This window comes from Orcinus orca, chromosome 6 (genome assembly GCF_937001465.1).
Source record: "Orcinus orca chromosome 6, mOrcOrc1.1, whole genome shotgun sequence".
Lineage (NCBI taxonomy): Eukaryota > Metazoa > Chordata > Mammalia > Artiodactyla > Delphinidae > Orcinus > Orcinus orca.
Window position 1 is genome coordinate 107,254,300 of NC_064564.1, and position 21,528 is coordinate 107,275,827.

At 37.2% G+C, this 21,528-nt stretch overlaps 1 protein-coding gene across 2 annotated transcripts in view; it reads right to left on the reverse strand.

Moving 5' to 3' along the window:
• The window catches only part of C5 (complement C5), a 90,173-nt gene that overhangs the window by 53,305 nt on the left and 15,340 nt on the right, over positions 1 to 21,528 (reverse strand). The window contains exons 4-13 of one of the 2 annotated variants that reach the window (XM_049711036.1): positions 21,278 to 21,470; positions 19,156 to 19,318; positions 13,973 to 14,043; positions 12,422 to 12,513; positions 10,292 to 10,374; positions 7,878 to 7,968; positions 5,739 to 5,853; positions 4,030 to 4,156; positions 1,767 to 1,882; positions 23 to 208 (exon numbers count right to left, since the gene is read on the reverse strand). In XM_049711036.1, the coding sequence (XP_049566993.1) occupies positions 23 to 208; positions 1,767 to 1,882; positions 4,030 to 4,156; positions 5,739 to 5,853; positions 7,878 to 7,968; positions 10,292 to 10,374; positions 12,422 to 12,513; positions 13,973 to 14,043; positions 19,156 to 19,318; positions 21,278 to 21,470 (1,237 nt within the window). The remainder of the gene's footprint in view (positions 1 to 22; positions 209 to 1,766; positions 1,883 to 4,029; positions 4,157 to 5,738; positions 5,854 to 7,877; positions 7,969 to 10,291; positions 10,375 to 12,421; positions 12,514 to 13,972; positions 14,044 to 19,155; positions 19,319 to 21,277; positions 21,471 to 21,528) is intronic. The other variant, XM_049711037.1, reaches the window with a different exon arrangement.

Consider the following 21,528-nt stretch of genomic DNA (forward strand, 5'->3'; position numbering starts at 1 on the left):
TTAACAGAAGAATTCAGCTCACTTTAAACTCCAGCACCACCACTTCAGATGGGAGATTCACCACAAAAGAAGCTACTCCATCACTGGAACCTGTTACACTTTGCTTTGACTCCGAGTCAGTTGTCTCCTGGTTTACATCGAGCATTTGTGCACTCAGGGTCACCGGGACCCCTCCTACCACATGGTCAAGTGAATCCTTAACCTGCACCTGTTTGTCAGAACAGTCCAAATTCATTTCAAGAGCTCATCACTTCTTTTAAAGCATAACAATTCTGAAATAATTTTCCCTCCTCCTCACCAATGTATAAATTATTCATATTCAATTCAGGAAAAAGAAGCATGTTCTCAGCTTATATATAGAAAGGTTTAATCTTATTTAGTTAAATCATTCTTGAATGGATTCCCCTGTATATCGAGAAGACTCAGAATATAAATATCATCACATTAGGTCTGCCAAGTAGATGTGATAAGGTCTTCTGCTATTTAATTTCTGTGTGTGTTCAGTTGGTTGAGAACTGGATAAAGGAAAAAATGAGGCAATCACTTCTGGGAATGATTCTCTTGGATATGAGAAACAATAAGTGCATCTTCTTTTTTCTCAAACTCTACCTCTCATTGCCATGCATATGGACATATAGAATTTCTACAAAGATATATTTTATATTATTTATTTGTATATGTGATATGAAATATATAAAATATATTTAAAAATAATAAATTCTATATAGTGACATATTTTGTGATCTTGTATTATATATATTAATACACTCCATAATATATTATAAATTACCATATGCATTATATAGTAATATGTTATATATTATTAAATATGTTGTATATATACTAAGAAATTATAAGCATGTCCAAAGCTTGCTTGTGGTCTAGTAAATTTTTTTCTCTTAAAGGCCAGTGACCTACGGTAAGTAATAAATAACCCATTTTAATTATCCTAAAGTTGATTTTTAAAAGCAACACATCTTCAAAGAATAAAAAAATTCTACTCTAGCTTTGTAAAGGATAGGGAATAAAAATTTCCATTTTATAAATATAATAAAACATATATGTAATAAAGCATGTTTTATATATAATAAGATATAGAATACTAATCTACAATAAAATATAATTAAAAGGTCAAATGAATGTTTTAACTCCATACTATCAGCATTTTAAAAAGGAAAAGTGGAGGAAGGAGAGAAAATATTGTAAAGGAGAAAAAAAAAACATACAGAAAAGAGTCAGGGACAGACAAAGTGTCAAGATGGAAAGGATGGAGAACAATACAGAGAGATGAGATCAGACAAGAGTTATGTACAAAGAGAATGCAGAGTGAAAAGCACAGAAATGTGCCCTCAGAGACACACAGGAAGTAAAAAATGGTGAGAGAAAGGGGTTTATTTTCAAGGAATGCTATCTCTGTCTTAAGACTTTTAAAGAGCACGTTGCCAAATAATTTTAAACTTTAGTGTTTTTTGAACTATAGACTTATGGGGTTTTATTTACATATCATTTAATGCAATGCTCATTTAGGGAATGCTTAACACAGGCTATCTTACTAAATAGTGATACTGCCCTAAGGGTTGATATCATCCCCAAGGCTGAAGCTGGTCTGCAGTTTCCCACCACCCACCACATAGTCAGAGGGGCAGATTTCACACACAGAATGAGTTCCCTCTGTGATTTGCCTCTCCATCATCCTTCTTTTGTTTGCCACCCCCATATTTTTAGAAAAAGATAATCACATTTAGCAGTTTCCCCCCATCATCTACCTTGACAGAAAATGGAATCCCAGGCTTCACAAAAAGAGGAGTAGCAATCAAATTCAGTTTGTAGGGAGAAAGGACATATTTGATGCCAGGAATTTCTGCTTCTTCAGAAAATCCACCTAAAGAAATGACAAGGATTATGTTGACCTTTATTAGGAGTGTACTGATCTGTGTGGGGAGCTATTTTGTGTTCATATGTCTCCACAGACCTACTCATTCATTCATTCACTCCATTCCTGCACTCATTCATTTACCAACAGCAAGTAGGATATGGGTCTTGGTTCAGAGGGGCAGTGCAGAGAAGAGTCTAAACTCTTCTCAGGAGTTTCCAAAGCCTTACGCACAAGGCTTGTGGGCAGAGGTGGTCCTTATGGAAGTAGAGCAATAGGATTGGACTGAGGAAGAATTCAAGGAAGGGACACCACTTTTCACCAGTGGCCTGAGTTTCAGTTAAATATGTATAAGGCATTAAGGAGAGAAGAAAGGGTAGGCCAGAGACTAAGCCTTAAAGGGCATTCACCTTTAGAAAGCAGGGATATGGAGAGAAGTGGAGAAGACATAAAAGGAGAGCTTGAGGTAGAGAGAGCCCAGAGGGTCTACTAGCAAGACCCCAACAGTGTTTGTTACCCATTAGCTAAAACTTAAGCTAAACTATTAAGAATGATATACAAAGTTCTAGTATCCCCAAACTCCTTTCCAGTATTACATCCCTAATACCCCTACATATATATCCTATACTTCAGTGAAAGGAATAATCTGCTACTCTCAAAGATCAAGTTTCACCTCCCACTCTTGGTATGTTCACTCTGTGAAGGGTGCCCCACTTCATCCTGGCTGTTATCCCTGCCTCAAAACCCTACTTATCTTTCACAACAAGACCAATCATCTTCAGGACACCATTCTTGGTTGCTCAACAATCACCTAGGAGCTCATCTTCTTCTGAAGGTCAGTAGCATTAAGCACTTTTCTTAGAGCACATGTGGAATGCCTTCTTGTTCAGAGTTCTTTGTTTACTTGTCTTATAGATGCTTGTTTGTAAGCCACTTGAGTACTGGGATTACGCATCATTAATATTTGTAAGCCTGCATATTTAGCAGCACTCTTTGCATATCTAATAAATACTGCTTAAGCTGAATTTGTTTGTAATAAATTGAGAAAAATAAAAGTAACAAAGAAACATTAAAACAATGTCAAAAACACAGCCAGGGCAGGGAGTATAAAGTCATCATCATTCTCCCACATCTATTGAGCATCAGATGCATACAAAGTGCTTAATAACTCGATAATTACCTCAATTATTCATTCTGCTACCCAGAAGGAAAATTTAAAGAGGTGGAAGGGGACTTAGGAATAATTTGGTCTAACAGTCATTTTATTGAAAAAAAAAAGTGGCCTCAGTGTGGTTAAATTATTTGTTCGAGGTTGGTTGGGGATTCAATATAGACCTGAAAATATAAGTTACATTAGTAATCAAGACATATCAGAAGTAAGACAAAGTAACCCAACTTGGAGTAATAATTAATAACTATTAAAACCATTGGAGTGAGGATTAAGAGTACTAGACAAGGTGCTAAGAATGCTAAGAAAGAAGTAGGTAGAGAAAAGAAGGAGGAGGAGGAGGAGGGGGAGGAGGAGGAGGGGGAGAGGAAGAGGGAGGACGAGGAGGAGGGGAAGGGGGAGGACGAGGAGGAGGAGGAAGAAGAGGTGCTGTTTTAAGTGCTTTGCATATACTGACTCTTTGATCCTCACCATAACCCTATGAGGGATATACTACTATTGGATCTATTTTAGAAACATTACCTCCAATTTTAAATAGAATTACTGACTATTACAGAAGAAAAGGGCTTTAGGATACACTTTGTTCAACTCCATCATTGTACAGCTAAGGGGACGAAAACAATGATAGTAGTAATACTTTCATTTGCATGGTGATTTATCAAATGTTTTTACACACATAATCTCTTTGATTTTGATTCTTACTGGGTGAGAAAATCGGGGTGCCAGATGTTCACGCCAGATAAGTTGCAGACCCACTTGGAATACCAGATGGGCAGGTGTTATCCCATTCTTGCCAGTGAGGCAATAGAGACCAAGTGACTAGGGGGTGGCAGAGCTATACTTTAATCCAAGTTTTTAATGATGTAAAAAATAAAACTTAACTATAAAAGGAAGTAAACTGTGAAAGAACTGTAGAAATTATTTATACCTTGAAAATGCTGTCTAAATATTTCCCAAGAGAAAGTTTAAAAAAAAAAACCAAGCTCACCTGTAGACTCTATGACTGTCACACCAATATAAAGGTACTTGTTGTTTACATCTTCTAGACTGCCATAGGACAATTCTTTAATTGCTGTTTCAGAGTCAAATGTGACTCGAGCAATTCCATTTATCAACTGTTTAAAGGGGGAAAATGAAAGAGTTATTTCACAGAAGAATTTATAAGGAAAAAATGAACAAAATGTGCCTTTACTAGCCTCTCAATTGAAGACAAATGTCAGAGGAATGCTTTATTGTCACCACTAAAGTGAGTAAATGAGTCCACAGTTAAGCCCAGAATGTTATTTTCTAATCTATTTCTTTAGAATTTTGACACGGAAGCGTCTTAAATATCATTTGATTTCACAGGCCTTTTTTGTACTAGCTGGCAAAGATGACTTCTTCCAATCACTGAGTCATCATCTTTCTAGACCTCTCAGCTTACTTTTGCTCTTAACTGAGAGTTTATGGGGTTTTATGATATTTACTTTGTACTTTGCTGCTTACATATTGAAACGCTAATTTAAAAACACACAATGGGTAATGGGATATGGGGTTAAGTCACATGATATTATTTAATTATTAACCACAACAGTAAAATAGATTTTGCGTTCTTTTTTCTTCTGAAATTGAGTGTTACGAGGCCAGGGATTTTGTCTTATGTAGCTTTAAATCTCAGTGTCTAGCATAGAATCTTGCATTAAAAAGAGGCATTTAATTTATATCTTAAAGAAATAAAACTGTATTTTGAAAGAAAAAAGGCTAAATTACTGATGATACAAACTATGTGAATATGCAGCAGTGAGCAAAATGACATGAACCCTTACCATCCACAGTATAATGTAAAGAACACTGAACTAGAGAAAAGGGGACCAGGGCTCTACTCTGAGCTCCAGCAACCACTAGCCCTTGACCATGGACCAATAACTTCCCAGTGAGTTCATTCATTCACTTATAAATTTTTATAGAGCACCTACGTTTTGCCAGGAACGAGGCTGGCTCTGGGCATACAATGGGAATGATTCAGACCCCCAAAGAGTTTTGTGTAGAGAATGATAGAGACGTAAATAAACCATACAATAAGAAGGGTTTCTCAGCACTATTGACCTCATTTGTACAGGATAATTCTTTGTTGTGGGGCACTGTCCTGAAGGAGTTTCACAGCATCCCTGGCCTCTACCCACTAAGTGCCCGTATGATCCTCTTCCCCAGTTGTGACAACCACAAATGTCTCTTGACATTACCAAATGTCCCCTTGGGGGTAAAAGTCATCCCTGGTTGAGTACCACTGCAATGAAGTGTGAAACGTGCTCCACTGAGAGCGACTCAAGGCCTGAGGGAGTAGAAAGTGTGTCCACATTGAGACAAAGAATGAGAAGGAATTACCTGGGCAAAGAAGAGGCAGGAGGGAACAAAGGGAAAGAGCATTCCCAAGCAGAAGGAGCAACTCTGCAAAGACCTGGAGGCAAGAGAGACTAGGGTAATTTTGAGAAACTGAAGTGACCAGTGCAAGGGAGAAGAAAGGGAGAAATGGGCTGGTGAGGGGAGCTGATGCCAAGGAAAGTGAACTTTATCCTAAGGATAGTGAGAAACCAACAGAGGATTTTAAGTTTCAATTTCCACACCTATTTAAAATGAGAGATTGGACTAGATTAATTTTAAGTCACTTTCCATCTCTAGCATTCATGACGGATCTTTAGGTACAAGTGAATCTCTTACCACTGTGCTTTGCATTGCTTTTTGCATCATTTCTTTTTGATTATCTTTTAAGTCTTCTCTTATTCCAAAAAAGATATAAACGTCAGCCTCGTTGACGACTTTATTATAAAAATATCTGTCAAACAATCATACCATAAAATTGTTTTGCTAACAGGGTTACAATAATAAAATCTGGATAAAATATAACAATTCAAAATTACATAAAGCATTTGATACACTTTAAAGTGCCTTCCATCCACTGTTATATTTCATCCTCATAAAGCTACAATAATAAAGCCAAAGTACAGATTTTTATTACTATGTGCTAGATGAAAAAAACTGATCTTGAGGAGATCAAAAGAGTCAGGTCTGGGGCCCTTTCTTACAGGACACATCACTTCTTCAATGATTTTGATACCAGTGGAGAGCTGCTCTTTTTCTTCTTTTATGTTTTTAAAAGCAGCATGCCCGATCTCAGAGTTATATGTTCTTTTTTAAAATTCTAACTGCATACTTCCTTTTTTAGTTTAGAATTAAAGTAATAATAAAGAAAACTTTCTGCACAGCAAATACTATAGCAAGAGCTAACTTTCCTTATTCATAGTTTGAACAAAAAAATAAGTCTCTCCATTAAAAGAAGTCAATTTCTACAATTCTCTGTCAAGTGAGCATTTTATGCTGGTTTAGATTAAGGGACAAACACTCTATTTGAGGAATAAATGCTAGTAAGAGAGGCAGTATAGGGTAGCATTTGAGGGCATGTATTCTGGAATGAGACAGGCCAAGTGACTTACTAGTTGTATGATCTTGGGCAAATTACTTAACATTTATGTACCTCTGTTTTTCCATTTGTAATGTGGGGATAGTAACAGTATCTACCTCATAGAGTTTTCGTAAAGCTTAAATGAGGTAATATGTACAGAGTGCTTTCAAAAGTGCTTGACACATATAGTTATATAAATCAGTTAATGTTATTAATAACTACAGTATATCGTCATTTTTAAATGACCTAAGCTTTTGTGGTAGATTGCTTGCAAAAATAACCCCAATTCTCCACCTCTCCATGTATCCACCACCGTTGCAGCTCCTTGGGTGTGAAAGGAGTCTATTTCCTTTGTGCTGGTCTTGTAATTTGCTTTGGTCAAAAGAATGTGTTGGGGGCTTCCCTGGTGGCGCAGTGGTTGAGAGTCCGCCTGCTGATGCAGGGGACACGGGTTCGTGCCCCGGTCCGGGAAGATCCCACATGCCACGGAGCGGCTGGGCCCGTGAGCCATGGCCGCTGAGCCTGCGTGTCCAGAGCCTGTACTCTGCAACGGGAGAGGCCACAACAGTGAGAGGCCCGCGTATAGAAAAAAAAAAAAAAAAAAAAGAATGTGTTGGAAGTGATGGTGTGCCAGTCTCAAAGTGCAAACCTCAAGAGGACTTTTATGCTCTCATTTTCTCTCTTTGAGCATTGCTGCTGCTACAGGCTAGCCAGTTGGTTGATGAGAAACACACATGGTCCAATCATCCTTGTAGCTTCAGTCAACTGCTAGCCAGCTGCCAGGCATGTGAGTAAGACCTCCCTAAACCAGCTGGCCCCCAGCTGACCTGCCAACTGACTGCAGGCACATGGGCGAGCCCCACTGACGTTGGCCTGGCCCAGATCAGCAGAACTGCCCAGCTGACTCGTAAATGGCTATGGTTTTAAGGCATTAGATCTTAGAGCAGTTATGCAGCATTAGCTGGCTGATTAAGCCATTAAAAATGACAAGAAGTGAAGGTTTCATATCTCAGTCCCAATATCCTAAGTCATGCTGGTTCCTAAACATACACATTGAACTTAAATCTTTAGGATTTCCCACCCCCCCTCTGGTGAATAACCAACAAAGCTAAAATCAGAATCAGCTAAAATCAGTATGAGCTAATAAACTATAGGCATAGTGTCTTCTCAATCAGTCGGTTTTTAAGTAATGGAAGACATTGCCACTAAATCACAGATCTCAGCGATATATAAATCTATCAACTCAACACATTGTACACCTTAAACTTGCACAATGTTATATGTCAATTATATCTCAATAAAACTGGAAAAAGATCACACATCTCACTCTGGGCAACTGTCCCCAGAGTTGGAACTCAGTTCAGCTAGATAATCTGAAAAAAAAAAAACTTTCTTACCTTGCTTTTATAGTAATTTCAAAATTATTAAAGTCCTTATAACCAATGAAATTATTTTCTGTTTCTATTGAGATAGAAAAGTGTGGCAACACTGAAAATAAAAACAAAGAGGCAACATTACCATTTAATTTAGAGTAGTCTTTAAATCATAGCAACCAACTGTATTTCTGGATTAGCTGGATAAGCTGCTACATCAGCACAACATCCACTTTGTCATCATTATCATCAACAACAACACTATTTTGGGGGAGCCTCCCATTCTGCCAATCAGAGGTCAATCCATCCTCTATGTACTGGAAACACTTCACTTATACTTTGATTTCAGCACTTATTATAGGCAATCGATTATTTCCTCCACTAGAGTATTGGCTCCTTGAAACAAAAAAGACTATTCTCTCTTTATCTTTGTATGTCTCCCCCTCCCATCCTTCTCATGAATCGCAAATATAGTATGTGCTCAACAAATGTTTATTACATTCAAAATGGAAAAAGAAATTTCTTGCTTATTTAATATTTCCTTTTTTTATCTAGTAGAAAAATCCATCCAGTCTCCAAATTCCAACATAAAACTCTCACTTTAGTCAAGAAGAGAGAGCTTACAATTAGCTACAAGAAAGAACCTTCATAAAAAATTAAAAATTAGGGCAGAAAGGAAGGAGGGTTTTTTCCTCTCTTTGGTATCTTGATTGCCCAAGAGAAAACAATTTCATCTGTCAAAATGGCACTGTCTTCTCTTTATACTAACTCAGACTGTGTACTGAGGCTTACAGGTTCTAATTCTATTAACCTGCACAACAGTTAGTAGAAAATTGGGTGATTGTATGACCTTGATATTGTAGACAAAGACTGACACGGGAGAGTAAGTGAGATAGTTGGCTTCAGATAGGGCTTATGTGTTTTCTAAATGGTGAAAAACAGAAGAAAAAGAGCAATGCAATTTGTTGCTCTGGGCTGCATTCCTATGTTATTAAAGATCAAGACAGATGTGTTCTCCCCAGGATATGAAGTAGAGGAAAATATTTCATCCTTTCATCCAGTACCTAGGTGCCATGTAGCCTGCATACTCCTGCCAACAGTGATATACCAATGAAAAGGACACAAACCCTGCCCTTAATGAGCTCACAGTCAAGCAGGGAAGACAGGCATAAGCAAAGAATTACACAAACACCTAAATGACAGATGACAGTTATGAAAACTGATATAAATAAGTACAGGGAATCCTTCCCAGGAAAAAGAATTTAGGGAAAACTTCACTGAATAAATGGCTTTTCAACTGAGACTTGAAAGGTGAGTAGGAGTTGGCTAGGCAAGAGGGAGAGGGAGGGTGTTGCAGGCAGATGGAACATCAAATGCAAAGTCACCATTCCTGGAGTGGTATAAATGAGGCTGAAAAAGAGGTGGGAATGAGGAGATACTGGGGACTTTTCAATAGAGAAATAACATGACAAAGTTTGCATTTCAAGGTTATTTTGGCTAATACCAAGAGAGAATATCTTTGAAGCAGAGACAGCAATTAGTGGGGGTTGCAGTAGACCAGGAGGGAGCCTGGTGGTAAAATCAATGTGTGGCTGCAGATAATAAGAGGTGGATGAATTTTTAGATATCTACAAGAAGCAGCAAAAACACTTGGAGGAAGGGGGATCAGTCAGGATTATATGTTATTTAGAGCCTATAATCTTTAAAGTTGAGTTTCATTATAATAAATTTGCTTTGTCACCGTTTGTTAATTGTTAAAATTCGTGTTATTTGCCACATTATTATGAGTCTCCTGGGGAATAAAAAAATGACTTCAAGAAAAAGAAAGTTAAATTTGATATCAGAGCACACAAATACTCTAGTAAACAACCACAAGAAATGGAAAGGTTAAGCTGTTTATATGTTAATTATTAATCCATTAATATGATTGATTTCAAAATAAGAATATCTTAAAATTTTGGATCAATGTATTAGGAATTTGTGAGCTAGAAGGAAAATAGCACTGGACTAGGGGTAAGGAAATCCAAATGTTCTTGTTCTGTCACTAGCTGGTTGTAATGAATTCAGTAAATCATCTATTAGTCTTATCAGGTTCTGTTCACCTCAACTCTGATTCTTTAAGTTTCTCCTAAAATCATAATTCTGGAAAGGACCTTAACTAGTCAAGTTCCTCAGGGGACTACGTCTCTTGAGGCTCTATAAAGAGGAAGACAAGTCCAGAGAGACTGGTGTGCTTGTTCAGGGTTACCAAGGGCAGCTAGAACTAGAGCCTAGGCATTTGGACAACTCTGCCCACCCCCTTGAGCCGTACTTCTAACCATACCAGCAAGTGGCCTCATCTTCATCTGGGAGTGATTTTGCATTAAGTTCATTCATGAAAAGAATTATTGCAAAAATACTAACTCTTTATAGGTGAACTTTTAATTGTAAGAAATTACCATATTCTTTAATTTCAAAATATGCGGTTCCAGTTGTTGAAAAGTCTTCTTTATATTTAGCTCGAACTGTCCATACACCATATCTATGGAAGCAAAATATTTATAATTACAGAAATCATCAAATGTTTTTAATTCACCCAAAGAAAATCTAATCAATTCCCATTTTAAAGAGGGAGAGGTGTTAAAAAAAAAAAAAAAAAAAAGAGGGAGAGGTAAGTAAAGATGTATATAGCCTACATACTTTTTTTTGACAACAGATTTTAAAGCAATAAACAGAAATAACTGAGCATTTTCAAGATAATAGAAATTATTTAGTAATTAGTTTTCATACATTGTGATTTTTTTCAGGTATTTTTATCTCAATATAATAGCTTTGATTTGAAGAGCTTATGATACTTGAAAATTTACTAATCCTGGAGCTTAATTATACTAACATAATACTAAAATCCACCCTGTAGTAGAAAATCCATAACAATGTCTCTAGAAACATATAATACAGGTCAAGCCTATCCAGATGATAAAATTCACACTTCACATAAATGAAATTTTGGTTGGGGACAAAATATGGTTTGTTTAAAGAGGAAAATGATCTGAGTTTCACAACCTTCATTCAAAAATATTGACTGAGAACTGGATTAAGCACTGGAGATAAAAAATGAACAAGATAGAAGAGATCCTGTCTTCCCAGAGTTACTAGTCCATGGGAGTCCAAATCCCCACTTTTACGTTTAGTAGCAGATTGGACTTGAGCAAATTACTTAGATTCATTTGTGAAATGGGAAAAATAAAATCTATCTTGCACACTGGTTATGCAATCAATAAAGTTTAATATTATGGTTATCATCATCATTTACACAAAGAACATTTATCAAGTGCCTGTTATGTTGAGGTGCTAGTGATTCAAAAGTGACCAATATGGACAAGACTCCTGTCCTCAAGGAGTTTACAGTCTAGTGGGGAATAAAAGGCAAGTAAATTAATAAATAATTACTTACAAAACTGAGATAAGTGCCATGAAGAAAATAAACAAGAGAGTAAAAGGAAGAGAGAGACTACATTAGATCATGCATCCAGGGATAACTTCTTTGAAAAGGGAGCATTTACCCTGTGTCCTAAAGAATGAAAGGAAGCCAGCCTTGTAAAGAGCAAGGTGGAGTACATTCTAAGCAGAAGGGACAACATGTGCAAATGTACTGGGGTAAGACAATACTGGTCATGGCTGACATAATCTGTCATGGAGCAAATGACAGAAGATGAAGTTGGAGAAATGATAATAATTATAAAATAACTGGATAAATTCTGTGCTATGGAGCGTGTAATATTTTCAAGGAAGTACAAAATTTAAAAATTATCCAAATTATTTAAATCCCCCAATTTCATCCAAATTTCTAGAAAATCTTCAGTACAGTGAATTAACTGCAAACTCGATTCTAGAGGGCAGACAAAAATGACCATAAAAAGATTTTGCTTTAAAGTGATATTGTAGTCATTTTATAGGTGCACTTATCTTATTTGTCCTCCTCTAAGTTCCTTGCAGACAGGGACTGTGGATTCTTTATTTCTGTTTTGAATTTCTCATTCTCGTTGTACTTTGCGTATACCAGGAATGTGTTCACTAAATTTTTTTCACACTGGGTTCTGTTCTTAATCCTTTAGCATGTGGCCAAATGGAGGAAATTAATAACACCCTCCCTCTTGAAATCTGTCTTCTGGTATTCTGTGTAGTAAAGACTACAGGGGACCAATATTTTTATAACTCTCAGAGCTAGGCATGGGATAATACCAGCCTTTTAGACTGATAGTCTATTAGATTCCTTGAAGGGTGGAGGGTTGACGGTTTTGATGGGAAGAAAAAAAAAAAGGACTGGGGACTGTTTTTTGCCTCTTCCAAATTTTAATTTCTATACGTAAAGAGGATTGGTAAGAAGTATTGGGAGTGGTTTGTTTGTTTTGCCAGAACCTGAGCCTAGCTTCTAATTAGACTTGAAAAGAGTTTGTATATCCTCATTTCCTTCACACCTACCCTTTGTTAACACTAGGTGGCTCCATTTGACTGGTTATCTACCTCACAACCAAAAGTTCCAGATGTGCTTTTTAGAGAAAACTTTATTAACAAATACTTTAAAATACTTAGGATTAGATGGAATCTTGAAGTCAGGAAAAGAGACAATTCCAGTATAATCATTTTCTTCTACCATGTCAACTTCTGATCCTTCAGGATCCTTTGAATAAAAACAAACAACTTCAAATCACATAAATCACATTTTTAAAATTAACTGATTATATTGTCTTTTTCTTTTTCTTTTTTTTTTGCGGTATGCGGGCCTCTCACTGCTGTGGCCTCTCCCGTTGCGGAGCACAGGCTCCGGACACGCAGGCTCGGCGGCCATGGCTCACGGGCCCAGCCGCTCCACGGCATGTGGGATCTTCCCGGACCGGGGCACGAACCCGTGTCCCCTGCATCGGCAGGGGGACTCTCAACCACTGCGCCACCAGGGAAGCCCGATTATATTGTCTTTGATCTACAGAAATATTTACTAACAAATATCCATGTCTTCAAATTAAATATGAAGGAGGAAAATCATTTAAATGTTGTGAAATGCAAATGTGGTTAATTTAAGCCACTTCCCTCCCTCTTTTTGGACCCTCTTCCATCTCCTCCCTCACCGGGGGTGGGGAGGGGGGGGAGTAAATCAGTGTCCTGGGTATCCTAGTCTCAGTTATCTAGAAGAGATTCAACTCTTTATTGTACAACTAAAGAAAAAAAAGAAGTATGACAAAAACTGATGTTATAATGTATGAAATATGAACTTACATGCTTTACAGATACCTGAATCTAAATTCTGTATGTGTTCATCTGAAGCTTTCCAAAGCAAATATGCTGTAAAATGCATTTATTAGCTAGACATTTTGTAAGTTTGCAGTCTATGTCAATAGTTATCCACCACAATCTTGGAACACTCTGGATGCTTCTCAAGTAATTCATTATAAAATAGTCAGATGTTAAAGTTTGTGAAAGTTTTATGATTTTTGTAAGTTATGAAGGATTCAAGGTTATTCCGATACAATCCTCTTTTTCATTTGTGCTCTGTTAAGGTTTTCGGGTTTTTGGTTATTTGAGTAGGAGGAAAGGTACTGCAACCTATAGTGAAGGACCAATTACTAGTACACCTACTGTTAATAGGTGAGCAGTTATCTCCCCACAAAAATTTGTAGGGTTGTGACATGAACTGGGAAGACCATGGGAGTTTATTTCACATGTGCATATCATCTGTTACATATGTCATGGCTGATGAAAAGCTGATAACAGCTGATCTTTATCTCATGGGTTAGCACTATTTTTCATGTGTTAGTATGTTAGTTACTAAAGCCTAAAGTGCTCAAGTGTATTGTACAAATAAAAAATCTCAGACATAATAGGCATTCAACTAATTCTTAGTGATTGATCAGTGTTCTTCAAGAAATAAATCATGAAGGATATATTTAAATGATTTAGTTCAAAACATAACTTGTTGAGATTTCATTTTCATGAGGTTTTTACATATTGTAGAGGTATAAACCTACAATTTTATACTCACAGAAGGTGTTCAACAACCATTTCCTGAACACTGAATGAGTTAGTATGGTGTGAGGGCAGGATTATGGAACAGAGTATCTCATCCAAATAAATAACATACTTACTATGAAAGTTAAGACAGTTTCTCTTTTGGCTGGCTTCAAGTCATCGTTCAGTGAATAAACTCTAACCTTTACTGTAAGAATAATTGATATCATCAAAAACTTTGCTAAGCACAGTATTTTGATTTTTTACAATAGTCACCCTTAAAAGAGATGAGCTTCATTTTAAAAATTCAATACACAGTCATACATGAAAATCCATATTTAAAAGAAAGGAAAAGTTAGTTTGTAGACATATACATACCAATGATTTTTTTCTTTTAAAGAGAATCCTTTTGGATTCCTTTAAAGAGCTACTTTCTAGTGAATTTAAAGTACAGTTCACTTTATTAAAATATATTTACATACATCTTTTTGGGAATAAATATATAGTACAAAATTAGTTATATCTGTAATTAGGCCACTGTTTATAAAGAATTTCATAGTAGGGACTTCCCTGGTGGTCCAGCGGATAAGACTCCGCGCTCCCAATGCAGGGGACACGGGTTTGATCCCTGGTCAGGGAACTAAGATCCCACATCCCGCATGCTACACGGCATGGACCAAAAAAAAAAAAAAAAAGAATTTCATAGTAGCAAAATAGTGATGTCTACCATATGGTTATATGGGAGTATAATAAATTGTCTCATATTAAAGTTGAAGATTTTAATGGAAAATTAGGTACTTTGGTTCAGACATTATACACTCTTACAACAAGGCCCCAAATTGTCTCTTATTGTTACTAAAGATAGCACTGAATTCTACGGTTTTGTTATATTTATTGAGGCAGATCCTACAATTGTTCTCTCATTGTTAAAAGAATAATGGCAGGGGCTCAATAACAATTAGTTCTCTTCCACTTCTTTCTGTCAGTTAATAGATCCCCACCTTTTAAAAAAAAGCATCTGCTTAGCTTTTAACTCATAGGTGCTTGAGACTTGCTGATCTAGTTCCTTCCAATGACATATTATAATTTCTCTAGGGTTTTACTGATGCTCAAATCATTTCATGGCCAAAACTTTAACCACAAAATAAAATTGAGCTGATGCCATAAACCTTTTAAAGGGTCGGTATTATGCAAAGCTCTACACAAGAAGCCACGTGTTAAGCGCTCTAAAATTTGTTTCACTATACCATAAGATCAAAGCAAAATGCTCAGTAAATCCCTCCACTCTGCTGTCCCCTCACCCCTGTCTCTCTCCTCGAGTCTTCCCTCCTGCTTTATGAACATACCTGGTCCAGGCCTGAGCATCACTGGGATGCTGCCAGAGGCAGTATCCCACAAAAGTTAAGAGCTCAGGCCCTCGAGTTCAAAACTTGGGTTTCACTCCTGCCTCTGCCACTTTCTAATGTGACCCAGAGCAGGATACCTAATCCCTCTACACCTTAGTTCCTGCATCTGTAAAACAGGACTGCTAGTATCTGCTTCATAGTATGTGAGCCTAAATGAGACAAAGCTTTTGCATAACCCGGCACATAATAACTAATCAATAAATGTTTATTATTTTTATTTTATACTACTTCTATGGCTACTACTTGTTCACTTTCTAACCCATTTTGTGTTAGGTTAGAAAATTAATCTTGTCTTCATAGCAATGGTGTATCAAAGGTAAGATTAATAATTTTTTTGTACCAAAGATATAGCTTATTAATTTAAAAATGTATATTGAATGCCTTCTATGTGCAGATACTATGCTAGGCACAGAGATATGGTGGTGACAAATCAGACATGGAATTCCTCTAATGGAGTGGAGGAGAGAGGCAAACACAAGATGACACAAAGTAAATGTAAAATTCCAGGGGTAGGAAGTGCTATAAAAGACACTCCCTGGCTTTCTGAGTGTGGAAGAGGGAGCTTTGAAGCAGAGAAAGCTGCCCTTTATGGGATGGCACGTAAGGGTTGAGTAGGAGTTAAGAAGGCAAGGAAGGGGCATGAATATACCAGGAAGAGGTACACAAGCTTTACTGTGGATAGGAAAATGGTGTGAGAAAGCAGCTGAAAAGAGGTCAGCTTGGCTGGTGTCCACCGATGAAGGGGAACATGGTGGGTGATAAGGTTGGAGGGGAAGGCAGGACACAGGCTGTGTGAAATTGAAGGATTTTGGTCAATACTCTGAAGGCCTTTGTCCTATAAAGGCTTGAAGATTTAAGCCTCTATCCTAAAGATGCTTATAAGAAAAATCCCTCAACGATCTTCAGATTAAATGTGTGCATTGGGACATTAGAGCTATAAACAGCAAGATGTAATCAATTTTTAAAAGAATTACTTCTCAGTCATTCTTTTTCTTCTGTGTAAATAAGGCTTTACGCTATTCCACAGATTAAATGATAATGGGAAATACTTTCCTAGTGCTTACTCTGTGGTAGGCAGTGTTTGAAGTATTGACACATATGAATTCACTTAACTCTCACAACAACTCTATGAGGTAAGTTCTATTATTATCTCCATTATACAGATGAGGAAAATGGGGCTCAGAAATATTAACTCACACAGGGTCACAGAGCTAATAAGAGCCCAAGCTGGGATTTGAACCCAACAATTTGGCTCCAGAGTTTGCTTTTAACCACTATACTTCACTACTTCTCAGTAATGAGTCAATATTTATTTATTTATTTTAAAAGATTTATTTACTTTTTAAATTTTATTTATTTATTTTGGCTGCGCTGGGTCTTAGTCGTGGCACCCAGGATCTTTGTTGTGGCATGCGGGATCTTTTAGTTGCAGCATGCTAACTCTTAGTTGCGGCATGCATGCAGGATCTTGTTCCCTGACCAGGGATCGAACCCCGGCCCCCTGCACTGGGAGCGCAGAGTCTTACCCACTGGACCACCAGGGAAGTCCCAATGAGTCAATATTTAGAGGAGTGGCTTCCCTGGTGGCGCAGTGGTTAAGAATCCGCCTGCCAATGCAGGAGACACTGGTTCGAGCCCTGGTCCAGGAAGATCCCACATGATGCAGAGCAACTAAGCCTGCAAGCCACAACTACTGAGCCCGTGTGCCACAACTACGTGCCTAGAGCCCATGCTCTGCAATGAGAAGCCACCGTGCACCTCAACGAAGAGTAGCCCCCACTTGCCACAACTAGAGAAAGCCTGCACACAGCAATGAAGACCCAACACACCCAAAAATAAATAAATAAATATATTAAAAAATGAAATTTAGAAGAAAGTTCTCTAGTTCTCCTCTATGATTAGAATAGATGAGGATACCACATCTTCTTACACTAAAGTTCTGACAAAGAAATAACATATGAGGCTGTTCTTAATTTTTTTTTAAGACTTTTTTGATGTGGACCATTTTTAAAGTCTTCATTGAATCTGTTATAATACCGCTTCTGTTTTATGTTTTGGTCTTTTGGCCACGAGGCATGTGGGATCTTAGCTCCCCGACCAGGGATCAAACCCACATTCCCTGCATTGCAAGGTGGATTCTTAACCACTGTACCACCAGGGAAGTCCCAAGGCTATTCTTAAGGAAAGCCTTGATAGCTAAGAGAGGTCCCAGGCTCTGGGTATCAGACTACTTGTTGGACAAAGATGAGGATGCTAAATAGTAGGTAGTGTCAACAGGACCCAATTAATGAAGCTTCCTCTAACATAGGAGGAACACAAGGGTATGGATATATTTGTTTCTGGGTATGATGTTTAAAAAGGGCCCAAGCTTTATGGGCAGAGACTATCTCCATGTACACCAAGTCATCTTGGAGTCAAGAGAGTACTATTCTGGCTATGATATTCTGTCCAAGCCGAAAGCAATACCCCACCCTCTCTAGGCCTTTCCTTTCTGAGCTGGTCATAACAGGAGCTCCTGCTAAAAAGGTAGTGGTGCAGGCCTGTTCCACCCCATACTATCAACATCAACCAATATGCAGCAGGTATCTACTACCTGAAATGTTTTCAACAAAGCTGGCTGGTCCTGCCTCCCTTCCTCTTTCCTTCACCAATAATGTCATTATTGAAACTCCATAACCTCCCCCTTCCACATACAGTTCTCTCATAATTCCATCTCTGATGTGCTCAAAAGTTAATTCTGGTAACAGGGAGTGATGGAGGAATCGAAGGTTTTGCAGACACATGAACATATGTGGTCAGCATTCACACTTTTCTGTGTTTATTGTTGGTTTCTTAGGAATAAATCCAGTCAATTGTCAATCCCAGAGTTTTGACTGGCTATCCTGCCCTTTCCCCCTCTAACAGATAAACCAAGAATACAAAACAATGTTCTAATAGGAACTTTCTTTAGGCAGATCCCTTTAGAAAATTAATATCCATATATTTCTGTGATTTAGTTTATATTTTGCTGAAACATCTGATTCTTAGGGTTTGATTTGTTTTCTGAATTTGAGGATTAGCTCCAAAGTAATAGACCTTTTTTTATGATCACTGCTTTATAATAAATTATCTTCTCATTGCCAAAATAATATTTGCAGTTACATCTTAAACTTGTTTAATAATAAGACCTAACACTACATTTCACAATTCTTAAATAGTTTTTTTTCTACATGGGAATAACTGATGAGGTAGATAATGTAACTGTTAATTTTTGCCATTTCCATATGAATTTAAGATTTATATTTAAAATCAAATTTAAAATTAATTCTGTTTAATTGTTTAACAATTTCTGTATGAATTTAAAATTAAAATGATATTTATAAGTGTAAAAATCACTGGGAATTGAGACTCTTTTGAGCAAGTTGGAAACCTATCTCCACTTAAATTCAAGTTTTAAAAAGCTCTACAGTGATATTGGCCAGTAATTTACTTTTTTTGTGGTATCTTTGTCTGGTTTTGGTATCAGGGTGATGGTGGCCTCATAGAATGAGTTTGGGAGTGTTCACACTACTATATTTAAAATAGATAACCAACAAGGACCTACTGTATAGCACAGGGCCCTCTGCTCAATATTCTGTAATAACCTCAATGGGAAAAGAATTTGAAAAAGAATAGTTATATGTATATGTATAACTGAATCATTTTGCTGTATACTTGAAACTAACACAACATTGTAAATCAACTATACTCCAATATAAAATAAAAATAAATAAATAAAAACTCTTCCCCACATCCAGAGTTCAGTTTAAATAAATGCCATCATCATTTACCCAGCTGCTCAAGCTTGGGGAAAAAACCCCAAAAACCTCTACAGTATAGTGTCAATCCCAATCCCACTCCCCCGCCCCCAGAGAGAGAAGCATTTTATAATCTACCTGACTGGTGTGGAGTGTAAACAGGTTTGTCTGTATGAATGAAGAGGAATCCATTGTCATAGGTTATTGGCATTTTTTTTGATTTTGAAAAATGCTTTGATACAACATCCAAATACACATGTGAAACTGGGTCTTGTCCTCCAGACAATTGTTTGGGTTGTATCTGTAAAAGACAATGTTGATGGAAAAGAGTATAATAATTTTAAGGATATAAAACATGTTATTTAAAAAGTAGTATAGGAGCCAAAGTAGTAAATAAATTTTGCCCAAAGCCCTTCAATATCAAATGTCATAATCAACATTTAGCTTTAAGCAATTAAAATTTTTTCGGGGGCTTCCCTGGTGGCGCAGTGGTTGAGAGTCCGCCTGCCTATGCAGGGGGCACGGGTTCGTGCCCGGGTACGGGAAGATCCCACACGCTGCGGAGTGGCTAGGCCAGTGAGCCATGGCCGCTGAGCCTGTGCGTCTGGAGCCTGTGCTCCGCAATGGAAGAGGCCACAACAGTTAGAGGCCCGCGTACCACAAAAAAAAAAAAAATCTTTTTGGTTCTGTGCTTCCCAAATTTTACATGCATTTAGTAAAAACTACTACTATAGGAGCTCTCTTAAACTTTCACTTCATCAGCTTGTTGGATTAGCCCATGTTCTCCATCCCCTCAGTTCAACATCCTGACTGATGTTCAGGACACTTTGTATCCTATCTACATCCTTCTGCTTCCACGGGTTGAGCAATGTGCTTTCCAATTTGTCTATGTAATTGTAATGATCCACTTTACACTGCATGATATGCACATTTAATACACAGAAAGTAACAGAAGAAAGAAAAATGTTTTTTGTTTTTTTTTTTGCGGTACGCGGGCCTCTCACTGTTGTGGCCTCTCCCGTTGCGGAACACAGGCTCCGGACGCGCAGGCTCAGCGGCCATGCCTCACGGGCCCAGCCGCTCCGCGGCATGTGGGATCTTCCCGGACCGGGTCACGAACCCGTGTCCCCTGCATCGGCAGGTGGACTCTCAACCACTGCGCCACCAGGGAAGCCCAGAAAAGTGTTTTTATGAAAACTTCGGCTTTGAAAACATGAGATAAAAGTTAATCACTAAAACAAACCATGTTAAATTAGATATGTGAGAGTACTGTAAAAATTTGGAAAACGGTAAAAATCTATAAAGATTCTGCACTCAGATTGCTTTGCAAGTATCTAAGTTCTTTCTCTACTTTAAGGAAATAGAAACTGTAGAACAAATGATTCGTTAAAGCTGTGACACATTATAAATAAGAATCTCTGCTCCAACCAGTGGACCCAAGAAAAGACCTGGGCACAACATTTAACGATTAGCAAATAAAGATACATTGTAACGTTAAGATAAAGTTAAATGCTTAAGGTATGCATCAATTTTATGATTTCCCCACCCTAATTTACTTTTCCAATTAGCCATCTGAGTTAGAACTGTTCAACAGAGCTCTGTGTGATAAGGGAGAGCTGTTCAGTATGGTGCCACCAGTTACCTGTGGCTATTTAAGCACTTGAAAGGTGGCTAGTATGAGTGATTAACTGAATTTTTTATTTTAGTTACATTTGATTGATTTAAATCTAAAGGTAAAATAAATAAATAAATAAATAAATTTAAAGGTAACAGTCACATGTGTGTGGCTAATGGCATCAGATAAGAGTGTCTACTTTTGGGAAATGAATTTTATTTCTTAATAAACCTAAAAAGTGGAAGTATTTGTTAAGAGGTTAGAGCATTTACCATCAAGAACATTAATCAAAGAATTCCTACATTTGGTTAGAATTTATTTAGATCAGCGTTTCTCAAACCTGAGTAATACACAGATCCCGTTTAAAGGATAAAATGTTTTGGAGGACTCTCAGTGTTGTCTTTTTATTATTTGCAATATAATAAAAACTATTTTTAGTACAATGTTACTTAAATATGTACAAACCTAAAAGTAAGTATAATATTCTTGTGCTTATGACTCATTAGTGACTGACATCATCTAATAATCACGCAGTGGTAGAGTGGTATAAATGATCAAATCTCTGTGTTATCAATACTCAAACTTGGTACACATTTTACTGAGAATATTCTATATATATAAAGAAACTGAAGGATAAATACATACTGTTAAGAGTGCAGAATTTTGGAATTTATTTCCTGTGGATAAAATAACATGGCCTGAAGAATAAGTAAATTTTTTGTCAGGGTAACTTTTGATAGAGATTGTTGCATCAAATTCTTCAGTGTATCCATAAACTTGAATTACAATATTTTCAGATGCTCCAACACAGAATACTTTTGGTGCTGAAATGACATACCTGTTGAAATAGGAAAAGAGAAGGAACAGTATATTTATATGACATTTTTTGTTATACT